Source organism: Vigna angularis, chromosome 4 (genome assembly GCF_016808095.1).
Source record: "Vigna angularis cultivar LongXiaoDou No.4 chromosome 4, ASM1680809v1, whole genome shotgun sequence".
NCBI lineage: Eukaryota > Viridiplantae > Streptophyta > Magnoliopsida > Fabales > Fabaceae > Vigna > Vigna angularis.
Window position 1 is genome coordinate 37,233,871 of NC_068973.1, and position 24,278 is coordinate 37,258,148.

Here is a 24,278-nt window from a genome sequence, read left to right on the forward strand (position 1 = left end):
AATTATTCCAGCTTCAAGCTTCTCTTTAATGAAATGTCTATCAATCTCCACATGCTTTGTTCTATCATGTTGCACAGGATTGTGAACAATTGTTATAGCCGAAGTATTGTCACAGTACAAACTCATAACTTCATTTGGTTTAAAGCCCAAGTCTGATAGAACATTTTTAATCCATAAAAGTTCACATACACCTAGTGTCATGCCTCTGAATTCTACTTCAGCACTAGATCTTGTTACTACAAGTTGTTTTTTACTCCTTCAAGTTACAAGATTCCCTCCTACAAAAGTAAAGTATCCAGAGGTAGATCTTTTATCGTCTTTTGAACCTGCCCAATTTACATCAGTGTACCCTTCTACCTTTAAGTTTCCATGATTTGAGAACAAAATTCCTTTTCTCGGAGCAGACTTCAAATATCTCAAAATCCTCTCAACAACATCCATATGTAGCTTTCGTGGGTCATGGATAAATTGACTAATAACATTCACTGCATAGGTGATATCTGGATGTGTATGCCACAACTAAATTAATTTTCCTACCAGCCTTTGGTATCTTCCTTTGTCTATGCTTGCTGAATTTGAGCATTGAAAGAGTTTATGATTTTGTTTAATTGGTGTATCAGCTGGTTTACTCCCAAGTAGCCCAATTTCTGATAGTAAGTCAATAGTATATTTTCTTTGGCATATAAAAATACCATGTTTTGATCTAGCAACTTCAATACCCAAAAAATATTTGAGGTTTCCAAGTTTTTTCATCTCAAATTCAGATGCAAGGTATTGTTGTAAACTAGAAATCTCATCTTGGTCATTTCTTGTAACAATCATGTCATCTACATATATAATCAAAGCTGTAATTTTTCCTTTTCCTCTCTGAAAAAATAAGGTGTGATCAGAGTTACTTGCTCTATAGCCAAAAGCCTTCATAGACTCGGTAAACCTTCCAAACCATGCTCTTGGGGATTGTTTTAATCCATATAGATCCTTCTTTAATCTGCAAACCTTCATGCCAATTGAATCTGTCATACTTGGTGGAGAATCCATATAAATTTCTTCTGAAATTTCTCCATGTAGAAAAGCATTTTTAACATCAAATTGTAGAAGAGTCCAATCTTGGTTTGTAGCTAGCGACAAAAGTATTCTCACAATGTTGAGGTTGGCTACCGGTGCGAACGTCTCTTGGTAATCTACACCATAAGACTGAGTGTAACCTTTAGCCACAAGTCTTGCTTTAAACCTCTCAATAGTTCCGTCAACTTTATGCTTAATTGTAAAGACCCATTTGCAACCCACAGTTTTCTTCCCACTTGGTAAGGACACAAGATCCCAAGTGTTGTTTTTTTCTAAAGCTGTCATCTCTTCAACCATTGCTTTGGTCCATCTTGGATCTGCCAAAGCTTCCTGTATATTACTAGGAATATAATTTGAAGATAACTGAGATGTAAATGATACATATGACTGAGATAACCTGTGAGATGACACATATTTACTAATGGGATATTTAACTTTGGCTTGGAGGTATGGTTTATATTTAGCTGGAGGTTGACCACAGTTAGAATGAGGTGGAAGAATATATTGAACAATAGTAGACTCAGTGTTTGGTGTTCTGGTGTTCTCACGCAGACAAGAATTAATTCCATGATCAATTTAATCTAAATTAGTGTTATCAGAGATAGGATCAGAAGGTACCTCTGAAGAGTCAAGTTGAACCTGTGGAGAAGATTGAGCCAATTGGTTATGATCAGAAGACATTGTATTATCCAAAAGAGAAGTGTCAATATTTAGGATTGGCTCACTTCCTGCAGAATGATCCTCACACGATAATTTGATAACTGAGATATCAAACATACTAACATCATGATTATGCACTTCACTTTCATGTTCATTAAACGTCACATCCATAGAAATATAAAATTTCTTTGATGGTGGATGGTAAGCACGATAACCTTTTTGAGTTGATCCATACCCAACAAAAACACATTTGATCTCTCATTCTTCAAACTTTGTACGTTGATTTGGGTGTAAGTGAACATATATAACACATCCAAAAATATGAGGTGGTAAATAAACTATGGGAGGAAGGATACAATGATCAGACAACGCATCAAAAGGCCTTCGAAAGTTAAGCACACTAGAAGGGGTTTGATTAATTAAATAAACGACAGAGCTCACAACCTCACCCGATAAATGAGATGGAACATTACTATCTATCAAAAGTGATATTGTCACCTCTAATATATGTCTATTTTTCCTCTAAACCACTCCATTTTGTTGTGGTGAATAAGGACATGTAGTTTGATGCAAGATGCCTTTAGAGTTCATGAACTCTATTAATTCAGTCTTAAAATATTCCCCTCCATTGTCTGATCGAATAACCTTAATAGATGTGTTAAATTGTGTAACAATCAAATGATAAAAGGAAGGAACCACATCACACACATCACTTTTATGTTTAAGCAAATATACCCAGGTTACCCGAGTACAATCATTAACAAAACTAATAAATCATTTTTTTCCACTATGTGTAGGTTGTGGGGCACGACCCCAAACATATGTGTGAATTAATGAAAAAGGAAAATCAATTTTGTTATTGCTTAAAAGAAACACAACACGGTGATTTTTTGTCATAACACATGTTTCTAAAAAAAATAAAAAATATTGCATTTATAAAATAGTGATGGAAATAATTTTTTTAAATAACCAAAAGAGGGATGTCCTAACCGTTTATGCGATAACCAAGTTTCCTTTTTGTTTTTATCTTGTATGTGATCATTCACAAGACAAGCCAACCCTCTTTTATGGGTTTGTTGTGAGACATTTTCAAAATAATACAGTCCTTCACTCTCTCTACCATTGGCAATCTTCTCCTTGGAATGAATGTTTTGAAAAAGACAATGAGTGGGTAAAACAAGGCAACACAAGAATGTGATTTGATTAACTTGCTGGTGGAGATAAGATTACAATGTAATGTAGGAACAAATAAAACATTAAAAATTGATAAGGAGGGTGAAAGGGATACACTACCTACAACTTCAATAGGAGATGAGACTGAACATTAATAACATTTTTAGAACAATTAGAAGAAAAATTAGTAAATATATGAGGATCACAAGTCATATGATCAGTAGTACCTTGATGAGTGCATATTTATGCTCACATTTATGCTTTAAAATTCAAATTTTTGATTAGATAATTCTGCATAAATGATTGATTTAGAGTGAATTTGTGACAATTAAAATTAGTGGGTTTGTGAATTAAAGAGACATAAAAGGTAAGTTTTAGCGCATAAATTATTCTTGGATGTTCTAATATTTATTTGGGTAGCTGAAATTACAAGTCTATTGGTCCAAATTACAAATTAAGACCCAAAATCAGATTTTATTTGATATATAATGTACAGATGGGCAAAATAGACAGTCTTTATCCTTGCACCTCCTAAAATCTCTACATACACTCCTATTTCTTAAATAGGCCAACAGCCAAGCTCAAACACTTAAACCTTTTCTCCTTCACCCCTAAATTTTCCTACCCATAGCCCTCCTACCACTAACTAGTCAGACTTCACCAGATCATGCCACGTGGCATTCCACCATTAACAGATTGAACCACCCAGATGATGCCACATCACTGATCCTTTCACTCACAAGTAAACCAATTAGAACATGACACCTCAGCCCTAACACATGAGCATAGTCTTCTCCACAGAAACCCTAGCCGCCGTCGTACCATCCTCACCGTCGGCCAACTTCTTCTTCTTTCTCGCAAGTTCCCGCTAGTCACCGATGATCAACCTTGTCGCGCCGCAACTGCAAGACCGCCGCCACCACCATCGCAAGTCCCTCACGCACAACCGTCGTCGCACAACAACATCGCCAACTAGCCACCACAGAATCGTGCCATCATTCTTCCTCCTCGCATGGTCGTCTTCTCCATTCGCAACCTGCAAGGAAAAAACAAACCCAAACCCAGGTCTGCGCATCCAATTTCAGGAACCCCAGTCCGCGAATCGCACCATCTTCTTCCTCGCATCTTTGAGACTGAGGCACAGGAACACAAAGAAGACGTGTGGTCAAGGTTTCCAAGGTAGGGACCTCATGACTTGTCAGAAGGTGATCTCTGATGTGATTCAAATCTGGATACAAAGCACGGAGGATCATCATCATATAATACTTGTCAAGCTTCTTTTTGATATCTTTCGAAGATTCCACTTCCAAGAACATTCTCAATTCTTCCACAGCTGCTTGGGCTTCAGTCATGAAGGAGAGCATATCATGGTCTGTCATTTTAAGACAGACGAGCTTGTTTGCGGTATCATAGAGACGTTGAATATCATTAGCATAAATGCTTTGAGCTTTCTTCCAAAAAGTGTGACATGTCTTGAAGGCTCTAAGAGATATCAAAAGTCGGGGTTCCACAGATTGCCATAATAGGGCACGTAATTGGAAATCAGCTTGTTTCCATTGTTCAGCTTTGTCAGAAGGTACTTGGCTCCCATCCTGCTCAAGGTGGTCATAATGTCATTGACCAAGGAACCATATTTCCACAGCAGCAGACCAAGATAGATAATTCTTTCCATTTAGCTTTTCGGAAGTGATTAAGGGACTTCCAGAGAAAGAAAGAGCACTTACAGACGCCATTCTTTGATAAAAACAGAAGAAAGAACCAGAAAAACCGTGAAGAACCAGAAAACCCTAGAGGGTTTCTTAGGGTTTTCTTAAAGGGGAGCTTCTGAACAGACCAAAGTAAGATTTTAAGGGTCAGGACGGACAGAGGAGCAGAGGGCGACGACTATGGAGGTGACGTGGCGACTTTTCGGTGAGTAGAGGGCGGCGCATGGACAACACGCGCCTGTTCGCAACGTGAAGGAGAATCAGGCGAACCCACTGGTGGGGTTGGATGTCGCGTGAAGAGGCGAACCAGATTCAGTGGTCGCCGGACGAAACAGTGACGGCGGACGACGACGAACGGCGGTGGACAGCAGCAGACAGATGCGAGATGGCGGACAACCAAGTTGAAGAACTTCAAACTGCAGTTGACAGCTGCAGATAGTGGCAACACAGTCGCATACAACGGCAAACGACACTGGACAGGTGCAAACAACAGTGACAGTGCTGGTGGACAACCCAGGACGAAAACCAGAGCAGGATGAACCTACTATGATACCAACTTGAGATCTAAAACAAAGAAAAATAGTTCTAAAGGGCTTAGAAGACCCTTCTGAGTTCTGTTACTTATATAGATAAAAATCTGATACAATAGATAGATGGAAGATGAAGAGATTGTCCTATACTGTTACTCACCTCTCTCATTCCTCTCAATCCTTTCTCTTTCATCTCTCTCACTCCAACTTTTTCTCTGTCATTCCTACTGTAGCCCCAATTGAAAAAAATAAAAAACACTTGCCTTTAAACAATTTACCTTTGTAAAGAGTTGAGTCATTGACATATTCACCTTCAGGCAAAGGTTCATTCAAGATCTCTTCCTTTTCACCATCTTCACTAACCTCTCTAATTTCATCATCTGCATATGTTGAATCATCATCTCTAAAAAAATCCTCCAAGCCAATTACCAATTCTTTCCAATGTCATTATGCTTGTAAAAATTAGATAAAATTATATACAACAAAAATTATAAAATGAAAACTCATTATAAAGTCATTTTTTGTAAGAAATTATTTAACAACGAGTGTTTTTGATTTTTTCCAGGCCAATTACCAATTCCTTTGATGTCATTATGCTTGTGAAAATTAGATAAAATTAGATAAGACAAAAATTATATAATAAAAACTCATTATAAAATCATTTTTTGTAAGAAATTGTTTAACAGCGAGTATTTCTAATTTTTTCCATGTCAATTACCAATTTCTTTATGCTTGTGAAAATTGGATAAAATTATATAAGACAAAAATTATAAGATAAAAACTCATTATAAAATCATTTTTTTTTTTGTAAGATTGTTTAACGACAAGTGTTTCAGATTTTTTTCAATTGAGGTTACAGTAAGGATGACAGAGAAAAGATTGGAGTGAGAAAGATGAAAGAGAAAGGGTTGAGAGGAATGAGAGAGGTGAGTAAGGGTTTGGGGAGTTTCTTTTTTTTTTTTTTAATTTTGAGAATGAAAATTATTAAAATACCCTTAACCTTAAAACTTATAATTCATTATATATAAGGATATTTTTGTCTACTAAAACCCGGTACACATTGCTAAAATGTACCAACTGATATATATATATATATATATATTAATTTTATAAACTTATGAATATTTGTTCACATTGATTTCATTCAAAATTTAATTATAAAATTAAAATAGTTTTATTTTTTCCTCAATTGTAATTATTTCTAATATAATATATATTTTTTAACATAAAAAACACAAGAAACATAAATTCGAGTGTATTTAAAACTAGTTTTGATAAAAATAACTCAGAATTTCTTAATTTCAATATTTTATAATTGCTGTAAATTTTTTTACTAACTATTCTTGTAGTTATTTAAAAACAAATCTCAAATTATGGTTGTTTACTTCATCTAACTTATGTAAACACGATGACGTAGAGGTAAATATTTTTTTAAAAAAAATGTAGTATGTTGGTGTGGAAATTTTTTATAAACCTGAAATATTTTTCAACTAAGAGTTAACTATTGATTTGTTCGTGTATTAAGATTTATGTAAGAGATAGTTGTTTTTTAATATACACTTTTAAGATAAAAAAGCTAATTAAGAAATGTAATTATTTATCAGGTATATGATACATGTCGAAAGGTGACTGATAAATTTAATGAAAAGTATTTTTAATCATCTTAGAAGATATTATGTAAGACGTTAGAAAAATTTTCACATACTATAAAGGGGACACTTAATTTAAGGTTACCAATAAAATTCTTTAATTAAAAATTAAATTAATAGCATTGTGTTAATTAATAATAACAAAATTAGAATTTATCTTTATTTCAATTTTGACATATTTAAATTGTAAAATTTTAAAATTTAATAAATATAATCATCTTATTTTTATTATGTTATATTTTTTTAACGTATTAAATTATTTTAATTATTTTAATTTGAATATCAATTTAAAATATTTAATATTTAAATATTAAAATGTTATTTAACACATAAAAAATTTACAATATGTATATCCTTACAAAAATTGGAATAGATTTTAATTTGACGTCCAAATTTACATTTCAAAGATATTTAACCTTGAATAATATCTATTCCCGTAATAAAAGAGTGGGATAAATTTATGAAAGCATTAGTACTTTTTTTCAGAAGAAATAAAAAAGAAAATGCTTACAAATGTAGTCATTGTTAGAAAGACAGGAAGAGAAGGACCTAACAGTGTGAATGTGTCATGTTGAGAAGATGAAATGAACCGTCTTCATCATCTCGCAACCCCATGAATTAACTTATTACTCTTTTCCTTTTCCTTTTGCATAAGCTTAGAAATTTTACACAAAATAAAAGAAAAAGAAGAAGAAGAAAACGTTGATTCATGGTTGCAGCAGAGTAGTGCAGTTGACAAGAACAAATGCACATGCTTGTTGTAAGAACCTAAAATATCTATATATATATATATATATATATATATATATATATATATATATATATATATATATATATATATATATATATATATATATATTAAAAGATGATGGGGTGAAAAAAAAATGAATAAAAGGAATGTGATTTTGGAGGAGAGCACACGGATGTTCACATATGGAGGGCTCCCTTTTCTTACTTTTGGCACATATTGATTGAAGGAAGTCAAAAATGAAAAGGGTCCAGAGGGGGGTAATGATAATCGTCATCTTCTTAGTGGACACGACACTGAGGATGGAAGGGGACGGTTGAGGTTTGTCCAGCAGCACATGGAAAGGGGATTAACTTCTTCATTTAAGGACACACGAGGGAGGGAAGAAGAAGGGAGGGACAGAATAAGCTAGACACGGTCCAGCAGAGATAAACAGAGGGCTTGAACAGCAGAGGAGAAACACAGTACAGAGATTGATTCAAGGTATACAAAGGAAGTCTTCAAGAGGTAAGGGGAGCTAACTCAACTTAATTGTTTTTTTTACCATTGGATTTAGCTGAAAATTTGATATATGATCCCTAAGATATATTAATACACTTTGACCGTTCGGATTTGTAATTAGAAGTCTGTACTTGGAGAAATAAATCCTGCAAGTTTGAGTAAATTAAATACCCCTGCAGTTCTATTACTGAGTCCTCTAGGTAAAATATAGATCCTGTCCTATTTGACCGTTAGATCAACCTGAACATTTGATATATGATTCCTAAGATATATTAATACACTTTGACCGTTCGGATTTGTAATTAGAGGTCTGTACTTGGAGAAATAAATCCTGCAAGTTTGAGTAAATTAAATACCCCTGCAGTTCTGTTACTGAGTCCTCTTGGTAAAATATAGATCCTGACCTATTTGACCGTTGGATCAACCTAACAATTGGATATATGATTCTGCGGACATATTACTACACTTTGATCGATCGGATTTGTAATTGGAAATCTATGTTTTGAGAAAGTAATTTTGAGGGTTTAAAAAATCTGATTAACACTATATTTCTGTTCTTGAGTTATCATGGTAAACACTTCATATATATTTCATTTACCGTTAGATTGAGCCCAAACTTTAGTATGTAGTTCATAAGACATATTAAGTCATTTTAACAGTTCAGATTTGTAATTAGATGTATGTGCTTAGACGAATTCGTTCCGCATTTTGAGTATAACCGAAAACCATTTAAAATTCTGCACCTGAGTTACCTCGGTAAAACCTCAATATATATTTAGTTAACCGTTGGATCAACCTGGAATTTTAATATGTAGTTTCTAACACATAGGGAATTATTTTGACCGTTCAGATTTGAAATTGGAGTTACAGATTTAGAGATTTTAATTTCGTATCTTCTCAGGGATCTCAATATTACTTAATTTCTGTTTTTTGGACCATTTATACAAAAATTATGAATTATAATGATTGTATTTTATTATATTGGATTTGAATTTATACGTCTGAAAATGATGTGATTTATATGTGAAGTATGTGCATGTATGATTAATGTTGTATGTTTAACAGATTGTTATGTACATTATGTATGAGGTATGAGTGGTAGGAAATAACGTGGTTGTGAACTATAATGATGTATGTGAGTATGAATTGGACATCTCAGGGAGAGATGACTGAAAGTGGTTGTGTGGGGTGTTGTTGTTTTGTATAACTGTATGGAGCTTTGAACTGGTATGTCTATCCTTACACTTAAAGCATTGTTCATGCTCAAATAGAGAAGAACAATGTAAGTGGTGAGAGTAGAGGGAGGTCCTCGTCTATAGTCTTTGAATTTAGACATAGACATGTTGGGGGATTTACCTTGCTAGTGTTAGGGAGGGCCAGCTGAACTATGCAAGTTCAAAGACGACCAATAGTTCGACATTTATACAAATTCTGATGAGTCGTGTGAGTGTGTGAGTCGTGGTTTAATGGGTATGCTTTAATTGTTCTTTTATACGTAACTAAACATGATGACATGGATTGATTGTATTATATGTTTATTGCTTGTTTACCTAGCTCACCCTTGCTTCTGTGTTGTGTGCTGTTTGGGTATGTTTTTCCTTTGCGATGATCATCTACTTGGATGGGAGCAGATGTTGTCGAGGAGGTTCGCTTAGAGCAAGAGTTGGAAGATGCTGATACTGCAGTGTAGTTTACTTTGGAATTTCCTATTTGAACGCTTGAGGTGTTCAAGACTCTAAACTGTTTAAGTTTTAAATTTTGTCCTTCATTAGGATGACTGTAATTCCGCACTTAATTGCATGTCATACTCTAACTGTTCTCTTTATTTGGATGTTGACGCCTATATTAAATGATTATGGTTATTATATAATTGGGATGTCACACTTGTCGTATGATTGCCGCTTCACCTCAACATTAAATTTCCTCTCCCCATTGTTCCTCATTTTCTCTTCTGCACAGAAAGCGACACAGTATGACATTCACACTTCAATCCATGATTTCACACAAACACACTTATTTCATCAATCTTATATTAATTTCTTTATATATATATATAATGTTATAAAAAAATTATAAAAGAGAGTTTTGTTATTAAGAAAACCCTATATAATCGAAATTGAATTATCTTTGAAATGAATGCCAGTCTATTACCACATGCGTATGTGCTTCTTTTCATCTACCTATAACTATGGAAAGCAGTGTAAGGTACATAAATATTTATGATTGCAGGCCATGCCACAACTCACAGACAAAGCCAAGCTTCCAAACATTGTGGATCCAGTGATTAAGGACCGATAAGAAACCACAGGACAAGTAATAAAATAAAAGGAAAAGAGAATAAAAAAAGGATCACAGATCTAGGCAAAAACAGAAAGAATAACCTACTGCCCAGAGCTAGATTCCTTAAGAGACCAAAACGGTATTCTCCACTCTAATTTTGTTCAAAACAGAATCCCCACCCCCACACACTCCCCTGACACTATAAAGGTAAGGTTTAAATCCTTTAGTTGTCCCCATTTATGTGGGTTTTTTCCAGTTTGATCCCTGACTTATTAGAATCTCCAATTGATTTATTAAAAGTGTTAATTTGAGTCAATTGAGCCCCTGCCGTTAAATTTAGTTAACGGGGTTAAGTTTTTGTACAGGTGGGAGGTTGATGTGTAATTTTTTGAAACCTGGCATGCTGATGTCGAATCCTTTGTAGTGCTAGTGATGCTCATCCCCCCACCATCAACGCAAACTCTCACGCCACCGTAAGAAGAAGCCATTGCAAGTTTTGTCAGAGCCACTGTGAAATCTCGAAACTTGTAATGCAAAAGCTCCAAAATCACAACGTCACCATGAGCATCATCGCAAAACGAAGCTCCTCGCTTCATCTCCTTTATTGCGAAACAATTCCTCGCAACCTGCAAAACCTGAAACACAGAAAACCCCAAATCTCTTCGCACCAAAAACCCTAAATTGCGACTTCGCTCATCTTCCAAATTGAATCCCAAATTTAGATTAGAATTGATTTTTTTTTACTTGCTTTTCTGATATAGGTAATACATTATGATCTTTCCAATTCTTCAGAAATATTTGTTCATAGATCTGGACGGACAGGTCGTGCTGGTAAGTAGATCTGGACTGTGAGGCTTATTGAGCGTGATGTGGGAAGTAGATTTACAGAGGTGATATCCTTTGTTGGCATCTTATTGAATTTTGTCTATCTTTTGCACTGGAAGATGTACCTTGTTAATTTTGTCTATCTTTTGCAGAGGTGGGAATATCATAATTTGATTCAAAATCCATCACCATATCCAAAGGCTACAAGCAGTGAAACAAAATAAGCTTTTTTTTTCTTCTACGGTGCCGGGTTAAATTGAATAACAACGTGAAGTAAGAATTGTTTCAGATATGCATGAGCGTAAAGCTGTAATGGCTCAAGAAGCTGATGCATCTGTTGCTCTCCCTGAAGGATACGAAACCATGGAAGAGCTATGGGAGATGATAACTTGGGCCCAACTTGGAATTCATAAAAACTGGTTGGTCTTGTATTTATATTTTTCAGCTACCAAGGATAGTTGTTGATAGTGCATCCATGGACACAGTTGGCATGGATGGTGGCTGGTTTGGCTGTTTGGAGAAGATGAAGAATTTGACTTTTTAGAAATTCATATTATTATAATTTTATAAGTTGCTAATTTCCACGTTTCAACTCTCACCATGTCACGTGTCAAAAATTGACACATCACCCTCCCATTTGTGCAAAAAGTTAACCCTGTTAACTAAATTTAACGGCAAGGGCTCAATTGACTCAAATTAACACTTTTAAGGACTCAATTGGATATTCTAATAAGACGGGGATCAAACGGGGAAAAACCCAAGGAACAACTAAAGGGTTTAAACCATTAAATTTAATGTTCATGTTACTCTGTCCATTTATAGCTGACTAATCGGGTAATAGGCCAAATAATTGAAAAGAATCGAGTTGTTGACATGCCATGAAAACATCTCTTGACCATTTGGTTCCGACAACTATTAAATAAAGTTAAAGTGCAATTAATGTCACAATGACTATTGTTAAATTATTAAGATTTGTATTAATGATCATTAAGAGGTAAATTAATTAGTCAGATTCTTTTAAACTCTATAAAACAGGGTTTAATTTCGAAGTATAGATAAAGATTCTGACTTGTATTCTGCAATTCACCCACCACATACCAATCGACACATCGAAACATCACTTAGACGACATCCTCGTCCCGATTCAACAGAAACAATTCATAATCACTCTTTCAAACTTTTTATTTGAGAGATGATTTTTCAAACTTTCTAGTTGTCCATCACTTTATTTATGGGAAATGTAATTACTTAAAATTCTGTCATTTTTTAAATTTTAATATATTTTAGTTTTTAAATTTAAAAAACTAATAAATGCTGTTTTTAAATCTAATCGTATTAAATATTTTTTATCTTGTTAAATACGTTTTAAAATAATATTTAAATTGTTTCTATCATTTCAATAGATTTTAATTTAAATATTAACATGAAATATGATTTAATAAATCCAAAATATAATTTTATATTTTTTTTTAAAGTTCAAAAATTAAAATATATTAAAAAAAAGTTATAATTTCACGTATAAGTTTATAAAAAAAATAAAAACATAGTTAACCTTAAATTAAACATGTCAATATATTATTATAATTGAGAAAGAAACGTGTGAAATCATAGGAGGCTTAATCATCGGAAGCGCGGATAAGTTGGTCAAATTTATCTCCTAGTCTGGAAATAGTTTTCATTTGGTCGCATTGAGGGACTTCATTTCCCTCTGTCTGCTTTTCATTATACTTTCTATTTTCGTCGCAAATTCTTTCAATTATTAGGTTGACAGTTTGTTTCACATGTCATCAATGATTCTGAAAAAATAGTTTGAATGGAATGTGGCCGTGCCCATAATTCTAACTTCAAATAATGCATTGCAATCAATAAATAGACATAAAAATAAACATAACATTGTTCTTATGATCAATAACTCGGAAGAGGAAAGTGTGAACCTACGTCATGTGTTGACGCATGCATGTTGAAATACGTTTTAGAAATCAGAAATAATTCTTCACAGTAATTCTATTCTATTTGTGAACACGAGGAATTTAGATCCAACTCTGCTCCATTTACATTTTTTTTCAAGGGGAAAGATTTGAGAATAATAATACCATCCCAAAAACTGAAGCATATCCACACCATATATACACGAATGAGTTGAAGTTCTTCCACACCTTTGATCATACCTGCTTATAATTGAATCTGCTTTCCTTTTTCTTCAACTTCACATTTCCATAATGGCTGAAAAGGTAGCTAAACCAGCCTTGTTCTTCCTTTGCTTACTCGTGTTTTTGTATGCAATGCTTTAATTCTGAATATACATATACATTCAAATGTTTTTGTATGCAAATCTTAATTGGTTTAGGTGGAAATGCTTGAAGCAAAGGTGCAACATATGAAAGAGCAGAATCGTACTCTACGAATGATGGTGGAAATTATGAGCAAGAAATGCCAGAAGCTTCAACTTCATGTTCAAGAGATCAACAATGCAGAAAGTGAGTTTTCCACAGCACAGAAGGCATCGCAAATCTTTGTTAAAATCCCCCCCAACGACAATAGTTTGGTATGCTCATTAATTAGTTGTGTTAATGCTCAAATATATAATTGATGAAGTTTAATTCAACTGGTTTTGGATATAGATAGTAAAAGATGGTTATGAGTGGAAGAAGTATGGTCAGAAGAAGACAACGAAAGACAATCCTTCACCCAGAGCTTATTACAAGTGCGCATTGGCTCCTACATGCCCTGTCAAGAAAAAGGTATACATACATATACATATGTACTTTGTTTAGATAAAGAATTTGAATTTATTAAATTTTTATTTTTTTTACTAACATATATAAACTACAATTAAATATAAATAATTATTAATAATTCAAAAATGTTAATATTAATGTTTTCTAGGTTACTAACCCTTTTTTCTATTAATATTAGTTGGTGTTAACTTCAATTATTTATATCCACAAGGTTATTTTTGTGATGTAGATTTGAGTTTATTTTGTTGGTTTTTTATTGATATTGACTGAAAAAAAAAATTCAATTGAAATTGTTAAAAAAACAGAGAGTTAATGTTGGCTAAACTATTTTCCAATTAACATAAGAAAAAAAAATCTTATTGGTTAATTATATCATTAGCATTGATGATAGAAAAATAATTAATGCGCATATTAAAAAAAATCATGACAAAACAAATCTGATTTACATTCATAAGGAGTAATCTTTTAATATTGGTCGAGAAAGTCATAATTAATATTAATTAATATCCAATAAAAAATAATCATAGTTTACAAAATAAATTGTATAATTATATAATCAATATTCTCCGAAAAGTAATAATTTCTACAATGCCTAAATTTTATTTAAGTTCACGACGTCCGAATCAAAATCGAGTTAAAGAAAGAATAATATCATAAAGATTTTATAAATTTAAAAATACAAAAGAAAATTAAATTCTTATAGTGAAATATGAAATATATAGTTTTAAATAATTTAATTAGTTTTCTAAAATTTTGGCTAGAATTTAAAAAAAATCAATTATAAAGCATTTCAATTTTTTTTTATAAAATTAAATTACTTAAAATTTTCTACCCAAACTAAGTATAGTTTTTCTATTGCTCCATGGTTCTTGATATTTGTTATTTTCTAAGCCAAAGTAGTGGCCTGTATAAAAATAAGCTATAGCCTTTCTGCAATGATGTGTGATAGGTGCAAAGAAGCATACAGGATAAATCTATCGTTGTTGCAACTTACGAAGGAAAGCATAACCACGGTTTTCCTTTTCGTGATTTATTCAAGCCATCATCGGCTACACCCGAAGCCTCAATAATGGATAACGATTTACCTATGACAAACATATCAAACGACATCAACATCGACCTTTGTCTATGCAATCGTGTTCCAACAGATGTAACAGATAAACAGCACAAGGACGGTGGCAGTAACATTAAAGTTCTGGAATGTGTAAGTTCTCTTCTAAAAGATCCTAACTTCATCAAACCATTAGCTGAAGCAGTTGTTCTCTCCATCAATACCCAGAGTAAGCAAGTGGGTCTTAACCTGAGTTTGGGTCTTCCTCAACCGCATTTGTCTAAGTGAATTCACCTCAACAAATTCGTGTTTCAAGGAAAAAACACCTACAATCCTTCTCTCGTTTTTTACTACATGCACAATGCAAGAGCTTTAGATTTTTTAGTGATTTTTTCTATAGGTAATGTTAATGGTTCAATATTAAATATGGTTTTGGTTGTTTAATTTTTAATAAAAATAAAAATTAATCTTTCTTTAAAATTTTAAATCAATTTAGTTTTTCATTTTTATAATCACGTAAATTTAGTCTTTTTAACTATGTTAAGTTTATTTTATGCTTTAAACTTGTTTATAAATTAACATTAAAATATAAATGTCTTAAATTATTTAATTAATATAAATATTACATGAAATGCCGTTTAAAACTTTAAATAAATTTAACAAAAAAATATTTAAAAAAGACTAAATTTACATCAAATTTTACTTAAATTTAAAAGATAAAAACATATTTAATCTTTATTATAATTTTGGTTGGAGAGTAACTTCAACTATGACCTCTCGATTTTTAATGTTAGTTTTTTTTGCTACATCTTCAAAACAGATGATAATTTGGATGTTTTGAAAGTTATTTTAATATATTTTAAGAGTTTACCATAATAACAATACAATATATGAAACTAAACTGAAAATTCCGAACTCCAAAATTTCAGATAAGATACTTTTATGCAAATCTGGATGTAATGAAGTGATTTATATATTTTTACTTTTCATATTAATTAACTTTTAGAGTCGAGAAGAAAAAGGAAAGAGATTATATATTCAACTCTTTTACTTTTACTAATATTTGAAAAAAATATAAAAATGATACGAAGGGTTTGAAAAAAAAAATGTAAAAAAAATTATAGATTCAATTCTATCTTTAATATTTGTCGACAAAAAAGAACACGGTAAGTGGGTGCGTAGAATGTATGTCTGATGAGAACAATAAATGAAAGTCACGGGACTTTTAATTGTTCAGGTTTTCATCTCGGTTTGGGGCCCTTTCATTACAGAAACAGAGTCACGGAAATATTAATTTATAAATGGTATTGTCTAAATAAAATTAGCAAATCATTAATTATTTTCAAAAACTTAAAATCAATTATTATCTAATTGTCTCTAGAATTTTTATTGGTTGTACCTTTTAAATATCATAAATATATTAAATCTATTTGAGATTAATACCTTTGAGATGAAATAAAATTGCAGGGTTTATTTTTAAAATTTTAATTTCTAAAATTATAAAGAGAAAAAAAAAACTTAAATAATTTTAATTTCTAAAATTACAAAAAGAGAAAAACTATAGTGATAAAAAACTAAAGTAATTTTAATTTCTAAAATAAAAAAAAAAAAGGTCATGTTAAGGTTGATATTAACAAGGAGATTAGTGGATAGTATAAATTATAAATTTTGAGAATAATTATGTTTTGTTAAATTTAAAACTAAAGTGATAATATAATGTAAAGACACAGTTAAGCTAGGGTTCCTTTTTCTTTCCTTTCATAAATGAAACGAAAGGATAATTCAAACACGTAATATCCTTGCTTAGACATGCATTAAGTAAATATTCATAAATTTTATGAATGTCCATATATATATTAATATGTCTATTAAAAGATCTTAACATGTTTTAAGTTTTCTAAATATAACCTTATCTGATTTTAATATTTGTAAAGACTGTTATATTTTGACAGCTAACACATTTTACTATTTGTTAATTTCTTATTACTATATCACTAAAGTTAGTTTAACTTTAAAAATATAAATATTAAAACTAATAATTAAAACTTAAAATTAAGATTACAATATTAGTTTTAAGAGCGCATAGTCCAATTAAATAATGCACTATTATTTTCTATTAATGGGATAATTATACATACTTTTTAAATTTTTAATATATTATGAAAATTCAAACAAATGCAGTTATTATAACTCTTTTGCTTCGTGATATCCAATTAGTAATGTTCGTTAGATTCTAATTCTCTAGATTTTTCTGCTCCTTTCCCACTGATTAAAAAAAAACCATATAATGTTATAAAATATTTTTTTTATCATGAAAATTATTAAGATGAAATTTTAATAATAGTCAAAGATTGGTAAAAGCAATTTCTAAAATCGTGTTCGTTCTAGTCTAAAGTAACGTTTTTTTTTTCTAAAAAAAAACAACTATATGCCAACAGCTAAGAACACTGATAACACCACGAATCAGGCAAAGTGTTTTGTAATTATTGGTTTGACGTATTTTTTTTATTCAAATTTCTTTTTCAGTCGCTTATTTTTTTATACAATTATTATGAGAGTTACCTTGGACGTTTGCAACGTCTATGGGACCCATGAAACACGTAGTATAAGGATGTTTATGATAATACTATTATATAAAAAAAATTTGTATTTTCATCAACTAACACAAATGAAAACGGAATAATTCATACAAAAGTATTTTTCACAAGAAAACATTTCATTTATTTATTGATATTTATAGATATTTATATTGCTAGCTAACCACAACCACCAATACGTCATTTTCTTTTTCTTGATTTCTAACAAAACTTCTAATTAATACCTAAACCAATGTCCATTACCGTTTATATAGAGCCAAAACAAACAGCGTATTAGGAAGCATGTTATCTTGGATGGTGGGTAAAGTGTGTACTAAAATATGTTTTGCCTCTTGTTTAGCATATTTGATGTTGTTGGATAAGATAAATAATAAGTCATAGATTAAAAAATTTAATGCAATTTAATGAAATCGAAAAATATTATTATTATTATTATATTATTAAGGTATAATCTTAATATTCAGAGTAAATAGTAAAAAGGTGTGAATAATTAAGAGATAAGTATAATGCAGAGGTGGAGATAGAGAAGAAATGTAATGAAGAAAAACCTAAGTTTCCCTCCAAAATGCAAAATAGAGGGATTCTGGATTGAACTTTGAAGTTGAATCGTTCGTTATCATCAATCAATTTAATGTCAACGAAACAGAAACATCTCTTCTTAAAATCTCCAAATCTTAAATTTTGTCCGGTCGCTCACTCACACTCACTCCCCCGTCGGTTACGAATTGCTGATATTCTTCTTGCCGACCAAGATCACGACGGCGTCGATTGCATGGACGCCTTCCGAGAAACGTCGTCGAAGAAGTGCTTTTCGCCTCTCAGACTCGTTGAGTCGTTGCTGGCGCCACTGAGGCCGGCCAAGGGGGTTCGACTTCAGCAACGACGGCAGAACGAGACCGGTGATTTGCACGCGGCGCCGTCGCCGACGAATGAACTCAAAGGAAGCGATGATTCTATTGCGAACCCTGGTAATTTGTAATTTGTTGTTAATTTCATAGTATTGGCTTCGAAATATACGTAAATGTTACTTTGTGTGCTTAATTCCTTTGTTGATGCTTCGCTAGTGGTTTTACCGTTGGGTTTTATTTCCTAATTAGTCCTTAGTTGTATTATTGTGACCGTGTTTTTTGGATTTGGTTTTAATTATGATTATTGGTTAATATTGTAAATTGTATGTTTATGGATTCGTACATGATTCGTTACACTGCAAGGTTGAATTCCGTTTGTTTGAAATTGCATTGTAAGAGTCACATAACAATTCGTAAACACAATGGTTTTCAATATTATATCGAGATTCTGCGTGAAAACCATTGTTTATGTTCATTTGAAGTTTGAAATCTGTTCTCTTCCAAATACTGTTAAATGCATACATCACTTTGTATAATTGTATATAATATAATTCCAGGTTCAGCAATTACTAGCTTTGTACTTGTCTTTCCACATCGTTTAGGGTTTAAGATTTTCCTTTTACAACCGAAATTCTGAACTAACTTTTTGGTTTTTTGAATATCAATTGTAAAGATATATGAATAAGTTATGTTTTTTTTTTTTCTGTCAGAGATGAAAAAGGAAAATTAGTTTTATACTTTTACTTATTCATTAGCTTTGTTCATTTCATTCTCTTCACTGTTCTGCAACTTTCCTTTTGTCCTTTTTCCGGTCATTGTTGTTAACTATACGACGTTGTTGATGTTCTGCAGCAGGACAGTTACATGAGAGTGATACATCTTTTAAGGTAGGAGTTGGTTGTGGCTTGTTGTATCTCCTTGCAGCAAGTAAAAATGAGCTAGGTAAGATGGTTGAGCTGCGGAAAGAAATGGAGCTGCTCCTTCAAAATATGAAAGGTGAACTACAGCGTAAAGATGCGCTTCTTAAGCCATTGAAACAAAATGACGCTCTTGCCCTTTCCATAACTGATATTCAAGAAGTTTCCAGCTCCGATAGACACATTTCTATTCATTCACAAACACAGTATGTTCAACCAGAGTCAAAACGAAATATGGTTCCCAATAACTTTCTAGAATATAACATAAGTATAAGTGAACAAGGTGAATGTGCAGAAGAAATAAATGATCTCCAGGCAGAATTTGAAATTGAGTTACAGAGGTTGCAGCTGTATTTAGATGGAGAAACTGAATTCGAAGATGCAAAGCACGAGGGAGTCAAGGTAGATTGTTTTATAGTTTGCTTCCTCCTTATTACCTTTTCTTGATGTTAGACATTAAACAACTTTGTTTGATTGATTTATAATTAATCAAGAAGGGAGTAAATTTCCTGCAGCAAGATCCCAAAGTCATTACTTCTATTGTTTCTTTGAGGTATGTGCCAACCAACACATTGAAAGGAAACTATTACATGGTCAGTACAACCTGTTAGACATACGAACCTTTCAAATATCAATTTGAGAATAATCTCCTTAATCAGTTGAATGGCAACATCAAGATGAAACTTCTCTGAAAAGTCCTTTTACTACCAAATACCGCTTCTAGATAAGGAGGCTACTCTTGGTAGAAGAATCAAATGAAATTTATACTAGTTTTGCAGTTATGAGCTGCAAATTTTTGTTTGCTTGTCCCTTTTTTGCCGGTTGTAAATACTTGTTGTGTTACCTTGTGCTTGAGTCATTGGTTATATTATATATTCGAGAATGACTGAAAAGAGGAATTTTCAGATTACTGTTAAGGACTGTAGTTCAAAAAGCAGCCGTAGTTCAAGTTTTGGTGAAATAACAATGGAACCTATAGGAGCAAGTTATGACGTATCATTTGGAGTTTCTCCAATTGAACTGGAGAGAAGGTTGCATGAACTGCTTGAAGCAAGACTGGAAGAACGGATAACAGAGCTGGAGTATGGGTTAGAATGTACCACACAAAAGCTTATGAAGAAAGAGATAGAGGCTACTTGGTGGAAAGACACCGCACGGCTTCTCTCACAACACGTTCCAGAAACTTCTCGGTTTACTTTTCCACTTGATCCTGAGATTGCTGTAAATTTGAGTAAATTTGTAGGATAGTTTGTATCAGTGTGCAGTCAATTAAGCAACCATTATATTGTTGAATAGTACAATTTAATCACCCACTGTTATATGTATATACGTCTCTCTTTTGTCTTCAAAATTATGGTTTAGCACTCTACAGTTAATAATAATGGTTTGGAGAATCGTTTTAAATAGGTTTGAGAATTACCAATAGTAGAATAGAAATTGAAGTGAATTAAAATTATTTTCTATTACTACACCAGATTTGTAAGCACGGACTACCGTGACTGAGCTCACATGGCCGGACTTTCGGTGGCTAACTTGGAAAAGTATTTGTTCATAATTTTTTTTGTTAGCATTGTCCATATTCAATTTTGTCTAGGTGTACCTAAATAAGAAAAAAGTCTTTTTGTCTTAATTTTCTTTTCTTTTATTTTACTTTTTTTGTTTATTTTTTATTTATATTGTTATTTATTTTTGTTATTTCTATTTTTTTGAATTTCATTTTATTTTATGTCCTTTTTTCTTAATTGTTTTTGCGCTAAAAAAAGAGAGAAAAAATTGTTCTAAAATAGATAAAAGATAGCCGAATATTTTTGTAAAAAGGGAAAAACGAAAAAAAAAAAAGGAAAAAACAAAAATGCAGGTCTGACAACTAAGCCCTTTTGGGTATGGTAATATTTGCCTTCCCTCAATTCAGTCTAGATAAACACGATCCCGTCTTTCCCTTCTGCAACATGTCACAAATGCTTACACCATACATCGATACGCATGCAGCAGCCATGTCTACCCGCAATCAATTTCATTCCACTTTCGGGGAAGAGCCCCTGTGCACGATAGGTTTTGTCTCTGATTATACATCAAAGAGGAAATGGCGTCAGGATGGCTTTGACCAAACTGATCCAGGTACAGTCATGGAGACGTTACAAAAAGTTAAAGAGGGAAAAAACAGAAGAGGAGCTTTAGAGAGAGCCTTTTCTTGGCTTTAAATCCCTTTATCACCATTCGGTTTTTTTTTCTTCCATCAAACACACTTCATTGCCAGAGCCTAGTCACACATCGCTTGACCTTTCCTCACCTCCACCATCAACCAGAATCCACTCTCATTATCGTAGCTCTCTTGCACTTACGAAGCAGAAAAATAATGTTTCTGCTGAAAAGAAGTGAAGTCTAAGCAGAAGAAAGAGTTACAAGGATTTACAACGCAAACATAGTAAGTCCTCACTCTTAAATTATTGTTATCTGACATTTGGATAGATACATGCTTATATTAGGTTGATATATGCTTCCACTTGGGTTGATAATCTCTGGTTTGGTTGTCTGTTCATATTTGAATTAGCCATATAATCGTATTGGGATGGTATTTGGGATGATATTTTTGTTTGTTATATCTTGTTTGGTTTTTGTAGCCTTGTATAGTAGACTCTCCATTGATTCTCCTATTTCCCTGCAACCATCATCTTTTCCTCCCGTTCTGATTGGCACCATCTTTTTTGTCCATCACGTACGGTCTTATATTCTCCACCGAGTAAGGTCATCTCTTCAACATAAACCCAGAAAATACCACAGGACCCGTATCCAGAGACGAAAACCCTACTTTCTCCTTCAATTCTTCCTAAAGCCAGAAATGAAAAAAAAAAAAACAAAGCATCAGATACCCATGCTCTTTATCGAGTTCATTCTGCACAGGACACCATCATTCCATTCAAACTCTCATTTTAGTCCCTTCCCCTATGAACTCTAATTGAATCTACATTCAGAAGCCTCCAATCAAGCGCCCTCAAACATTTCCCCTATCCTCCAATTTCTTTTTCATCTGCGAAAAACTCTTAATCCCTGGATCAAAGTTAAAACTCAAAGGCAAAAGCAAGAGAGACATGTTTCAAACCCCCTCAACACCGTCAAGCTCACGGACTACGGCAACGGCCGGGTGGAAGAGCTGTTGCGGCGTCAGGTTCTTTGGGGAACTGCGCTTATCTCGCGTGCGAAGAAGAGAATACGAAGAGGAGAAGGAGCGCGATGACCGATGAGGTTTACGGCAACGCCTTTGGCCATGCGGAGGGGGCCGTCGCCACATCTGGAGCCAGTGAGTATCGGATTGCTCGCGGAGAAGAACCAGAAGCTCCTCTCTTGTCTCGCACACGTTGAGAATGGGGGCACACAGGAAACCCTATCGGTCTCACCCTAAAGCCACAGTCTCAATCCCTAACCCCTCTTTTCTCCTACCCTTCCCATCTCTCCTCTATAAAAACTGTCATCGTCTCAGGTTCCCTCCCTCGGTTCCCTCCACCAAAACTTTGCATCTGTCACCGCCCTCTCCTTCGACGCCCCTCCCAATCTCCCCTTCCCCGCGACCGCATCTCCACCGACGCCGCTGGCTCCATCACCATTTTTGACGTAGATGGCTTCATCCATCTAATCACGCTCTCCGTCCACTGCAAATCCGCTATCAACGACCTTGCCTTGCACCCGTCCGGTGAGCGCGCCCTCACTGTTGCCCTGACAACTGCCTCGTCGTCGTCAACCTTGTCCGCGGCCGTCGTCAACCTCGACAAGGAAGCTACTCTGGTCAAGTTCAATGTGACCGGCGACCATTTTTTTGTGGCCGCGAAGGAGAAGGGTTTTGTCCAACAGACTGAGGATGCACGCATATTTTTCGAATTGGAATGCTCCAAGCCCGTTCTCTGCGCTGCTCCTGCTAGGGTATGCGCTTCTGTTTGCTCGAATTATCATCGAATATCAAGTTGGTTATTTTTATTTTCTTTGTTTCTTCTTTTGGTGTTGCTAATTTGTCTTGTATGTTAATGATGCATTTTCTTTATCTTGTAAGAAGAAGAAGAAATGTTCCCTTGGATAAGGAATTCATAACCATTAATTTTGATAGGAAAGGAGAAAGGAAAATATTGGTACTGGCATTGCTGATTGATGTTAATTCTTTCTTTTTGTAGGAGTGTTGGCTTCATAGTAATCTATAATCAAATGCTCTATTGTATGTTTTAAAATGAATTAATGGTCTACATATTTATAATATAGACAAACACCACTGGTATGCAGGATGTTTTGGATTTTAAATGATGTGCTATGTAATTCCTATATAATTTTCTCACTAACTGCCAATCAAGAGAAGGAAGATCAGTGTTGTGTAATACATGGGAATGTAATATAAATTTTCTATTAAGAAAATATTTGTTTGAAGTTTTAGATATTAGTATTGGGGCTGGTCGTGGTATGTATGGTATATGACTATGTTTTATTCCACTGGATATCGAATATGAATTATTAACATTGTATGATCGCTGGGTTCTCATGAGCTTAAGCTATGACCTTTATTGTTATTAGTTATTTATAGTCTTAACCAGTGCTTTTGCAATGCCTTCACTCAGAGCTATGCTTCACCTTTGAGGAATAATGATTTTTGTAATTACCTAGGTAGAGGTCGCAAAAGAAATAGCTTTTGAGCGTATCATTCAAGGAGGATACAAACCTTTGAATTTTATTACAAGAATCTGGTGCAATTCTATGATTCCTAAATGATGAGTGTATCATATCAATGTTTTCCATTCACAAACCATTATTTTCATGAACAGGTAGAGTTTTTTTGATTTCCAAGCTCTGGTTAGACTCAGACTGTGAAGATGATTTCTATAGGGTCAATGGTGGTAAGGATTCCCTATAACTCTCTTTCCTTTGGTGTCTTTTTCTGGCTTAATTAGTTTACTTGGTCATTTTGTTATGGGTAATTGTGATATGAATCATGAGTCGAGAAAAATAAACAGTG

At 33.3% G+C, this 24,278-nt stretch overlaps 3 protein-coding genes across 3 annotated transcripts; all 3 read left to right on the forward strand.

The window, feature by feature from the left end:
* The first annotated feature begins 13,356 nt into the window (after nucleotides 1-13,356).
* LOC108330510 (probable WRKY transcription factor 40) lies at nucleotides 13,357-15,214 on the forward strand. The gene is made up of 4 exons (XM_017564991.1): nucleotides 13,357-13,368; nucleotides 13,485-13,682; nucleotides 13,759-13,878; nucleotides 14,825-15,214. The coding sequence occupies exons 1-4, from the start codon at nucleotides 13,357-13,359 to the stop codon at nucleotides 15,212-15,214; spliced, it is 720 nt and encodes a 239-aa protein (XP_017420480.1).
* A 2,805-nt stretch (nucleotides 15,215-18,019) lies between these two features.
* LOC108331065 (protein POLAR LOCALIZATION DURING ASYMMETRIC DIVISION AND REDISTRIBUTION) lies at nucleotides 18,020-20,639 on the forward strand. Its single transcript, XM_017565680.2, has 3 exons — nucleotides 18,020-18,491; nucleotides 19,224-19,690; nucleotides 20,195-20,639. The coding sequence occupies exons 1-3, from the start codon at nucleotides 18,155-18,157 to the stop codon at nucleotides 20,534-20,536; spliced, it is 1,146 nt and encodes a 381-aa protein (XP_017421169.1). The 5' UTR covers nucleotides 18,020-18,154; the 3' UTR covers nucleotides 20,537-20,639.
* Nucleotides 20,640-21,171: 532 nt separating this feature from the next.
* LOC108330120 (uncharacterized) lies at nucleotides 21,172-24,075 on the forward strand. The gene is made up of 5 exons (XM_052876539.1): nucleotides 21,172-21,406; nucleotides 21,910-22,004; nucleotides 22,361-22,586; nucleotides 22,650-23,203; nucleotides 23,930-24,075. The coding sequence occupies exons 1-5, from the start codon at nucleotides 21,172-21,174 to the stop codon at nucleotides 24,032-24,034; spliced, it is 1,215 nt and encodes a 404-aa protein (XP_052732499.1). The 3' UTR covers nucleotides 24,035-24,075.
* Nucleotides 24,076-24,278: the final 203 nt, after the last annotated feature.